Genomic DNA, 11225 nt, shown 5'->3' with positions numbered 1-11225 from the left:
GATCTTCCTCCCTCGCCCCATTCATCCCTTCCTTTCCTCCCCTTCTCTTTTCTCCCCCTATCAATCGTCTTCATCTTTTTTTTCTTCACGCATTTTTGTTTTCTTCACTTTATTGTTCTATTTTCTGTTCCTTTTTCTTTTCCTTCTTTTTCTCCTTTTCTTTTTCTTGCTCATCGTCTTCTTTCTTCTTCTTCTTCTTCTTCTTCTTCTTCTTCTTCTTCTTCTTCTTTTCTTCCTCTTTATTTCTCACTCCCTCGCCTTATCTCGTTCACTTGTCATCTCCCATTCTTCTTTTTTATCACCCTTGTTTCTTATCGGTATACCTGTATTCTTCCTTATCACCTGTCTTATCCATTTACCTGTATCATCACACTTCTCGCCCCTTAAGTCATCTGTCTTCTCCCTTTTTACCTGTCCAATCAATTTTAGCACCTGTAAATATCTTTTCACCTATATATTCACTTTATTACCTGTATAATCACTTTTTGCCTGTAAGCTCACTTTTCTCCTCCCTTCTCACCTGTTCAATCAAATCTAGCACCTGTTTGCACTTTTTTCACCTGTAATGTCACCTGTGTTCGTTTATCGCTTGTATCCTTCCCTTCCCTTCTCACCTGTAATGTCACCTGTTGCTTCCCTAATTACCTGTACACTCAGTCTCCTCACCTTAATACTTACCTGGCTCCTCCCTTCCCCCCTAACCTAACCTAACCTAATTACCTGTACCCTCAGCTTCCTCACCTTCCTTCCCCCTCAGGTCTCTCTCCGGCATATGACCACAGATGTTGCGCCGACTAAACGAAACTTTCCTTCCTCACCTTCATACTTACCTGGCCCCTTTCTCCCCTCCAGGTGTCGCCCCAGGCCGTGGATAAGGACTTCACGCCCAACATTGAGGCGTCGTGCAAGGCGGGCTACATGGTCATCAATGTTTACCTGAAGAACATGGAGTACAGAGGTGAGGGACGATTGTTAAGCATGGAAAGAAATAGAAATAATGGTGTTGTGAACTGTGAGAAGAAGAAATAGAAATAGAAATAAAATAGAAGAAATAGAAATAGAAATAGAAACAGAAGAAATAGGAATAGAAATAGAAAAAAAATAAGATAGAAGAAATAGAAATAGTAGAAATAGGAAAAGAAATAGAAATTGAAAAAATATAAATAAAATATAAGAAATAGAAGAAATGTAAATAGAAATAGAAGAAATTAAGTAGAAATAGAAGAAATAGAAATAATAGTAATAATAGAAATAGAAATAGAAGAAACAGAAATAAAAATACAAATTGAAGAAATATAAATAATGGTAATAATAGAAACAGAAATACAAAAACAAATAGAAAAAAATATAAATAATGGTAATAATGGAAATATAAGCGAATAAGTAGAAATAATGGTGTTATGAGTGTTAAGTACTGAAGAAAAGTAACAATAAGGGTGCTAAGCTTTGAAGGAAAGAAATAAAGGACACTAAATGATTAAGTATTCAAAGAAGGCGAGAAAAGGTGTTAGGTGCAAGATGAAAAATAAAGGAATACTACAAGAACTGGGCTCGGGTTTTAGTAATGAAGAATGATGCAATTAAGAGTATTAGATATTGAAAGAGGATGAAAAGAGGGCGTTTGGTATTAGAGGAAATGATAAGAAGATGAATAAAAGGGTGTTGGTCTGTGTTCAAGAAAGTTATATAAAGGACACTGAATATGAAACAAGATGAAAAAGGGCATTATGTATTGATGAAAAAATGACTTTGAGGGTGAAAACAATAACAAAAATTATCGTAGGGAAAAAATAACGTAATAAATGGCGTGAAATGTTTAATATAATGGATGATAAAGGTATGTAGTATTAAGAACAGAAGAAAATAAGGGTGTTAGGTATTAAAAAGATGAATAAAAGGGCAAGAAAAGTTAATTACAAACGGAAATAAAAAAAAGGCATAGTACAATGGCATAGCGTAGAGCAGCGGTTCCAAAAGTGTGGTGCGCTCATTTTTTTTTTTATATAACAAAGGAGACAGCTCAAGGGCACACAAAAAAGGAAACAATAAAAAAAGCCCGCTACTCGCTGCTCCTTCAAAAAAAAAAAAAAATCAAAAGAGGTGGCCGAAAGAGAGGTCAATTTCGGGAGAGCTGCTCACTCGGGGTGCGTAAGGGAAAAAAAATATATAATGGCATATTTTATGACATTAAAATTCCATACACATCATTAACTGCCATTGTTTTATAAGTAACGTATGCTGCACGCTTCAGTGGAGTTGTCTGTTCTTTGTTTGAAACTTACCCAGACTCTGAGCACATTCATCCACCCCCCAGGTACATTTTCGTTCAGTTTTGATAGCCATCGCTCAGAGCCTCATACTTTCCCAGCACAAAACTCGTAAAAAATGAACAAAATTTCAGGAAGTCGACGGGACCGTAGATCTGCTGGAGTCTTAGCGGGGGTGCGTGGACTCGGTCACAGCCTGGGAGGTGGTGCGTGGCCTGAAAAGTTTGGGAACCGCTGGCGTAGAGGAAGAAAAAGGTGTTAAATATTGAACGCTTATAAATAAAAGGTCGAGAGATATTTAAAAATGAATAAAAAGGTAAAAAATACGTTAATTACAAAAGAAAATGAAAAAAAACGTTATATTACAAGGGCATGAAGGGGAAGAAAAAGGTGTTAAATATTGAACGTTATAGAAAAGGGCGCTAGGTATTAAAAAGACGAATAAAAGGGTAAAAAAAAAAAAGTTAATTACAAACGAAAATTAAAAAGAAATATAGTACAATGACGTGGAGTAGAGAAAGAAAAGATGTTAAATATTGAACGCATATAAAAAAGGGCGTTAAATATTAAAAAAAAAGAATAAAAAGGGTAAAAATAAAGTTGATTACAATTGAAAATAAAAAAAAAAGTTATAGTACCAAGACATAGCGTAGAGGAAGAAAAGGTCTTAAATATTGAACGCACATAAAAAAAGGCGCCAGGTATTAAAAGCATAAATAAAAGGGTAAAAAACGTTGATTATAAAAGAAAATGAAAAACGTTATAGTACATGAACATAACGCAGAGGAAGAAAAAGGTGTTAAGCATTTAACGCAAGTACAAAAGGACGCTAGTTAATAAAAAAAAAAGATGAATTAAAGGATAAAAAAAGTTAATGATAAAAGAAAATGAAAAACGTTATAGTACAAGGACATAACGCAGAGGAAGAAAAAGGTGTTAAATATTGAACGCATATACAAAAGGACGCTTATTAATAAAAAAAAAAGATGAATAAAAGTGTAAAGAAAGTTAATTATAAAAGAAAATTAAAAACTTTATAGTACAAGGACATAACGTAGAGGAAGAAAAAGGTGTTAAATATTGAACGCATATACAAAAGGACGTCAGTTAATAAAAAAAAGATTAATAAAAGGATAAAAAACGTTGATTATAAAAGAATGAATGAATATAATTAAAAACGTTATAGTACAAGGACATAACGTAGAGGAAGAAAAAGTTCTTAAATATTGAACGCATATACAAAAGGACGTCAGTTAATAAAAAAAAAGATTAATAAAAGGATAAAAAAACGTTGATTATAAAAGAATGAATGAATATAATTAAAAACGTTATAGTACAAGGACATAACGTAGAGGAAGAAAAAGGTGTTAAATATTGAACGCATATACAAAAGGACGGTAGTTAATAAATAAGAAAAGATGAATAAAAGGGTAAAAAACTTAATTATAAAAGAAAATGATAAAATGATACACTACAAGGCCATGGAGCAGAGGCGTGAGGGCGTGGCGGTGCGGGGAGACGGTTCAAGGGTGTGGAGTACAGGGCGTCGAGGGTGAGGGAAAAAAAGCGGAAACAATGGAAAGAAGGCTGTTGAGTATAATGAATGAAGGAAGGACGTCGCGTATTAAAAAAAGTGAGGGTATAAAAAAAGAGACGTTAAGTATTGATAAAAAAAAGGTATAAGGTGTAAATAAGCAAATAGTAAGGACGGAAGGTAATGAGAAACAAGAGACAAAATGTGTTAGTTATAAATAATGAAAAAAAGGACGTTAAGCCTTGAAAAAAAAAAGTAAGGTAAAAAAAAATTATAACCTTAAGGATTGAAAAAAAATAAACACTGAAAAAAAGTGTGTTAGGTATAAATAAAGTGAAAAAATAGACGTTAAATATTGAATAAAAAAATAAAAAAGATGTTAGGTTCAATGTAATAAAAAATGACGGCTGTGTGTATTAAAGATAGGGAAAGTAATGTGTTTGAGCAGAAAAAAATATGTAAAATTGCGTTAAATATATAGTCAAGAAGAAAATTAGAAAAGAAGGTTAGATGAGAGAGAGAGAGAGAGAGTTTCTTGAAAGACTTATATTGGTATCAACTACGTAGTCATTCAGAATTCTTCCTCCTCCTCATCTTCTTCCCCCTACTCCTTCTCTTCCACCTCTTCTTGGATAATTGAGAGAGAGAGAGAGAGAGAGAGAGAGAGAGAGAGAGAGAGAGAGGTTCTTGAAAGACTTATATTGGTATCAACTACGTAGTCATTCAGAATTCTTCCTCCTCCTCATCTTCTTCCTCCTACTCCTCCTCTTCCACCTCTTCTTGGATAATTGAGAGAGAGAGAGAGAGAGAGAGAGAGAGAGAGAGAGAGAGAGAGAGAGAGAGAGAGAGAGAGAGAGAGAGAGAGAGAGAGAGAGAGAGAGAGAGAGTCGTTACTAGTGAATTATTTGAGTTATTACCGTCATTACGTGCTGATCTTTTCGAGAGTGGGCGCACAATGGTGACGCCACAGTTTTTGTACTCGCGGTAATGTATTTATTTATCTCTTTATGAGTGTCGTTTGCTGTGTTGCGCCGCGCTGTGTGGGACGCCGGGACGCTGCAGCATTAATCGGGCGGTGATCCGCGCTGCTGAATATACACAAATTATCATTATTAATATTAGTATTATTTTATTTTATTTCCACGATCAGCTCATCGCACCGGTGGTTGGCCCCAGCCCGTCATGGCGCAGGCAAGTGTTGTATAGTGGCGCCATTCTTGCTTGGCTCTTTTTTATTTTTAAGAAGAGAAGGAGAAGAGAAGAGAGGAAGTAGAGGAAGGTAAAGTGAGAAGAAGGAATTGGGAGATAAAAAAGGCGGGCTGGCCGCCAGGCGTTGTCTGTTAGTTGAGCGTGTGGTGGAGTTTATTGTTTTTGGCTGCATGTTTTTTATTGTTTTCATGATTTGTTTGTTTGTTTGGGAAGTATAAGGGTTTTTACAAGGTGTAATTATATCTTAGTGGGCATCTGTCTGAATCGGTAGAGTCGTCTTTGCCTGGCCACATCTCTTTTTGATGTAAGCGGTGTGACCGGTGCCAGTGATAGAGAGGCGCAGAGGTGAGCCCTGGTGTTGAGTTTAAATTACTCCAGTGTTTGTGTTTATGTTTTTGTTCAGTCTGGCGCCGAGATTGAGTATAGAGAATTTGGTTATGTTTGTGTCAATATGCCAGTCGTGTTCGAGTGTGTTTTGAGTGTTTTTTTTTGTTCTGCTATCCTGCGTCGGGCTATTTCATGAGAAGGGCTCAATGCTGCTCCCCGGAGCTCTGTATAGAGTTTCGCTAAAGTTCGGGTTGAAAGGTGGTCATCAGGACAGCATGGGGTCACTCGGCGATGACTGAAAACTGTCAACTTGTAGCGGCTGGCGGGGGCTTGAACCCGTATCCACCAGGACGCCTCTCCCGCACGCTGACCACTCAACCACCGCCTCCCCAATGAATGTATTTGTAGGCATGTTTGATGAAGGTCAAGAAAACATCCATTGAAATTGGTCAAAAAATATTTACAAAGAACTTTACCAAATATTCAACGGAATTAGTGAAAACAATTAATGCACAGTATTTATAAATTAATTTACTGAATATGCAGACTCTCTTATTAAGCTATAGAAAACAATGAATGGACAGATGTGTTTACAAAAAAGAATAAAGAAAACTTAAGAAGCAATGCTTTTCTTCGTAAGAAAATCAAGATGAGCAAATTAAAGAGAGGCAAGTAAATGAATGATTGAAAAATTTGGAAAAAAATACTATCACCACCATTTCCCTCCACCACCACCACCACCACAACCTTCTCCTTTGATCTGCTTCCCGTTTTCTGTGGGTTGGCGGCGGACAAATTGGCGTTATTGAGGGGGTCCTTGCCTAAAACCACCTGTGAGTCCCGGGAGAGAGAGAGAGAGAGAGAGAACACATGAAATACCTTTGTTGTGTTATAATTCATTTTAGGTGCGTGAATGCTTTCTCTCTCTCTCTCTCTCTCTCTCTTCCTTTCTTTACTTTCCATTTTTCCCTTTCCTTTCTTTCCTTATTGACCTCCGCCCTCTTTTCCTCCTCCTCCTCCTCCTCCTCTTATTCACCCTAACGCCTCCTCCCCTCTGCCTTTCCCCTCTTGCCTAATAGTTTTCCTCTTTTTTTTCCTACTTCACTCTCCCCTTCTTCTCACATTTCTTTCCCTCCTCCTCCTCCTCCTCCTCTTCCTCCTCCTCCTCCTCCTCCTCCTCCTCCTCCTCCTCCTCTTACTACAACTTTTCCCCTCTGAACTAACACTTCGGTCACCTTTTATCGCCTCCTCCTCCTCCTCCTCCTCCTCCTATTTCAAAGGAGGAAGGATTGGTAAGCGAAGGAGGAAATTAGAGAAGTTAAAGAGGAGAAAACGGAGAAATAAAAGGAAGAATAGATAATAAATAGATAAATAGATTGATAGGTAGACAGAGAGACAGACAGACAGATAGATAGATAGATAGATAGGCAAGGCAGACAGATATAGAGATAGATGAATAAAGTAAAAATAGATAAAATGGGATAAAACTGTACTAGAAAGATAAAAGAAAAGAATGAAAAAGAAAAAGAAAAAAGAATAAAAAGGAAAATAGGAAAAAGGAAAGGAAAATAAAAAGCAAAAAGACAAAAGAAAACTAAGAAAAGGAAATAAAAAAGGAAAAGAGGAAAAGAGCAGAGAAAGGAAAAGAGAGAGAAAGAAAAAAAATATGAAAAGGAAATAAAAAGGAAAAGAATGAACAGAGACAGAGAAAAGGAAAAGATAGAATGATTAAAAGTATGAAAAGTATGAAAGATAAAAAAGAAAATATGAAAAGGAAATAAAAAGGAAAAGAATGAAAAGGAACGGAAAGAGGAAAAGGTAGAATGACTAAAAGTATGAAAATGAAATACGAGAAAAGAATAAAAGTGGAGAGAAAGCAATAGGAAGAGGGATAAAGCGAAAAGGGTGATAATTCGAGGGAAGGAGGACAAGGATAAATAGAGAAAGGGAAAAGGAATGAAAGGGGTGAAAGGAAGATGAATAACCTCATTTCCCCTTCCTTTCCTCTCCTTCTCTCCCTCCCCCCTTCCCTCCCCCTTCCCTCCCTCTCTCCCCCCTACACTTATTCAGGTAGGCCCCGCCGTTAACTAATTTACAGGTAACCTCGACCCTTACCTGTGCTCTCTCTCTCTCTCTCTCTCTCTCTCTCTCTCTCTCTCTCTCTCTCTCTCTCTCTCTCTCTCTCTCTCTCTCTCTATCCTTCCCATCCATTTCTCCCTCGTTTATATCTCCCGACACACACACACACACACACACACACACACACACACACACACACACACACACTCGTTTGATCTCTCTCTCTCTCTCTCTCTCTCTCTCTCTCTCTCTCTCTCTCTCTCTCTCTCTCTCTCTCTCTCTCTCTCTCTCTCTCTCTCTCTCTTTTATCCTTCCCTATCCATTTCTCCCTCCGTTTATATCTCCCCGCCACACACACACACACACACACACACACACACACACACACACACACACACACATACACACACACACACACACACACACACACACACACACACACACACACACACTCTCTCTCTCTCTCTCTCTCTCTCTCTCTCTCTCTCTCTCTCTCTCTCTCTCTCTCTCTCTCTCTCAAAACTCCCTCTCACTCCAACGCTCCAACTCCTCTTTGATCTTTCTCCCATTTTCAAAACATACATTCTCACACTCCCTTACTCTCTCCCTCTTTTCCAGATATTCCCTCCCACTCTGACACCCTTTCGTCCTTTCTCAGTCCTCTCCCACCTTTCCCTCCTCTCCTTCCCCCTTTCTAGAACCCTTTTCCTACCTCCATGCACATTCCCACACTCCTCCTCCTCCTCTCCCTCTATTTCAGAAGCCACTCTCAACCCTTCCTCTCTCTCCCTCACTCCATGGCTCTTTTCAGAACTCCCTCACTCCTACACTCCCCCACTCCCTCCCCTATTGAAACCACCCCCATTCCCCGTTTCCTCCCCTCCCCCCACTCCCGCCATTCACACTCCCTCCCTCTCACTCCCACTCTCAACTATTCTTCCTCTTCCCTCCCTCACTCCATGCCTCTTTTCAGAACTCCCTCACTTCTACACTCCCCAACTCCCCTATTGAAACCACCCCCAATCCCCATTTGCTCCCCCCCCTCTTCATCCCCCACTCACTCCCTCTCTCTCCCCACAGGCGCCGTCCACTCCCGAGATTATAGGAAGGAGGAGTGCATGGTTGTGGGGGACGGGACCGACCATGTCACCCTCCGCCTTCCCCTCATCACCGACCCCGACGATGACTCCTACTGCGGCGTGAGGGTCAACAAGGTAAGGGGAGGAAACATGGAAACATGGACTAGCAGGCAGCAGAAAGCCTGTTGGCTCATTACTAGGCTGCCTGCGTTCAGTGATTTAATCAATCCGTTTGCCACAGGAGTGGCTTGCAGGGAAGGATTAAAGCACTTGTGTACCTACTCTTGGGAACGTTCAGTTCACTCCTGTTGCAGCAAAGTGGCGATCAATGCGTTTCTTGAAGGAGTTGATGGTCTCTGCGCTAACCACTTCTGCAGGAAGGCTGTTCCAGTGGCGAACAACTCTATTCGAGAAATAACTCCTGCCGATGTCGGTATTGCATCGCTTTGCTTGAATTGTTTTTCCGTTGTTTCTTGTTCTCAGGTTAGTTTGTAGCGTGAAGAGTTTGGAGTGATCAACGTTGCTGAGCTTGTTCAGGTACTTAAAGACTTGTATCATGTCTCCCCGCAGTCGTCTCTTTTCCAACGTGAAGAGGTTGAGTCGCTCGAGTCGTTCTTCATAGGGTTTCGTCCTCAGTGATGGTATCATCTTCGTGGCGCGGCGCTGTACTCTCTCAAGTAATTCAATGTCTTTCCTGTAATTAGGAGACCAGAATTGCACGGCGTATTCCAGGTGGGGCCTTACCAGCGAATTATACAAGGATAACATAACTCCCGGCGTCTTGTATTCGAAGTTCCTCGATATGAACCCAAGCATTGTATTGGCTTTCTTACAGGCGGACTTGCAGTGTTTTGTTTGTTTCAAGTCCCTGCTGAGGGTGACTGAGGTCTCTTTCCTCTTGCACAACATGTAGTGGTTCGCCACCCATGTGGTATATGTGGTTGCTGTTTCTGGATCCGATATGCATTACTTTACATTTGGTAGTGTTGAAGGACATCTGCCATTTTGCTGACCACCGAGTGATCTGGTCCAGGTCTCTCTGGATAATTTCGCAGTCTGCCGTCGTGAGGGCCTTCCCACCCACCTTTGTGTCGTCGGCAAATTTTGAAAGATTGGATTTTAATCCTAGTTCTAGGTCGTTAATATATATGATGAAAAGTATGGGTCCCAGCACTGACCCCTGTGGCACTCCACTTGTGACCGGGAGCCACTCGGAGGCCTGTCCGTTGAGTACAACTCGTTGTTTTCTTTCAGTGAGCCAGTCTTTGATCCACGCTGTCAGATCGTCGCCTAATCCCGCCGACTTCAGTTTCTTGAGGAGTCTTTCATGTGGCACTTTGTCAAAGGCTTTCTGAAAGTCTAGATATATAACATCACTGGGGATATGATTATCCCAGTTTTCATAGATACCTTGGAAGAAGTCCAATAAATTGGTTAAGCATGAGCGTTTGTTCCTGAAACCGTGCTGAGCATCGGAAATGATGTTGTTGTCTTCAAGGAACCTAACGAGTTTGTCTCTGATGATCTTCTCGAGGATTTTTCCCGCCACTGAGGTCAAGCTGATTGGTCTGTAGTTTAGGGCCACACTTTTGTCTCCCTTTTTGTAGATCGGTGTTACGTTCGCTTGTTTCCAGTCTTTCGGGACTTTGTTTTGTTGTAGTGACAGATTGTAGATGGCGGTGAGTGGCTTGAGGATTTGCTGCTTGAGTTCCTTGAGCAGCCTGGGTGACAAGTCGTCGGGTCCGGTAGACTTGTTTGTCTCGAGTTTGTCTAGGTACTTTTTCACATCCCGTTCGTCGATTGTACCAATTTCTAGGGAGTGATTCCCATCGGTGGGGAAGGGCTCTGGTACGGACTGGGTATTCTCGACCGTGAACACAGACGCGAAGTTCCTGTTTAGGATTTCGACCATTTGTCTACTGTCCTGTGTTAGTACGTCACTTTCATCTTTTAGGGACCGATATTGCTTTTGTCTTCTTTTGGTTCTTATATACGTGAAGAACTTTTCGGTTGGACTTGGCTTCGCGTGCAATTTGCTTTTCATAGTCACGTTTACTCTGGCGAATGAGTGTTCTGCAAGCTCTGAGGCTTTGATGGTACTGCTCGCGTGCCTCGTCAGTGCTGTTTTCCTTTAGCAAGTTGTATTTTCTCTTCTTCAAATTAATCGCCCGTCGAACTTGGGTAGTCATCCATGGTGTGCTTGTGGCATTATTTGTTCTCCTTGTCTTCATGGGAACAGTCGTTCTCTCTACCTCCAGGAGTTTGTTCTTAAAGCCATTCCACGCCGTCCACCGGAGTGAGGTTCACGGGTTCCCAAGTTGTCTGGGTTAGCAGCTCACGAGCGAAGTTAAAATTGGCTTTTTTGTAGTCTGGAATCTTGGACATGTTTTCGGTGAGTTCATGGTCTGTTCTGATTTTTAGGCGAATTAGGTGATGGTCGCAACCATCCAGTTTTTCGCCGACTTGACATTCACGTGTGAGATCTGAATCACTCACGAGTACTAGGTCTAATAAGTTATTTTCCCTCGTCGGTTGGGTAACAATCTGAGTAAGAAAATTGTCCTCTAACATTTCGAGCAATCTGTTACCCTCGATCTCCAATCATCGTGGTCCAGTCAATGTTGGAACAGTTAAAGTCCCCGATTATGACTGACTGTTTGTTTTGTGTTATGGTGTGAATTTCCTCGTACAGCGCTTCGTCGTCCGCTGCTTGTTGCTTTGGAGGTCTGT

At 40.6% G+C, this 11225-nt stretch overlaps 1 protein-coding gene across 1 annotated transcript in view; it reads left to right on the top strand.

Annotated features, from left to right (window-relative positions):
* Nucleotides 1-852: 852 nt before the first annotated feature.
* The window catches only part of LOC127000827 (uncharacterized), a gene marked incomplete at its 5' end in the record, with an annotated part of 85820 nt that continues 75447 nt past the window's right edge, over nt 853-11225 (top strand). Inside the window, 2 exon segments of the mRNA XM_050864885.1 lie at nt 853-958; nt 8497-8630. Coding sequence (XP_050720842.1) covers nt 853-958; nt 8497-8630 — 240 coding nt within the window.

This window comes from Eriocheir sinensis, chromosome 19 (genome assembly GCF_024679095.1).
Source record: "Eriocheir sinensis breed Jianghai 21 chromosome 19, ASM2467909v1, whole genome shotgun sequence".
In the NCBI taxonomy this organism is placed as follows: Eukaryota; Metazoa; Arthropoda; class Malacostraca; order Decapoda; family Varunidae; genus Eriocheir; species Eriocheir sinensis.
Note: the sequence above shows the minus strand (reverse complement) of the source record. Positions and strands in the feature narration are given on the sequence as shown.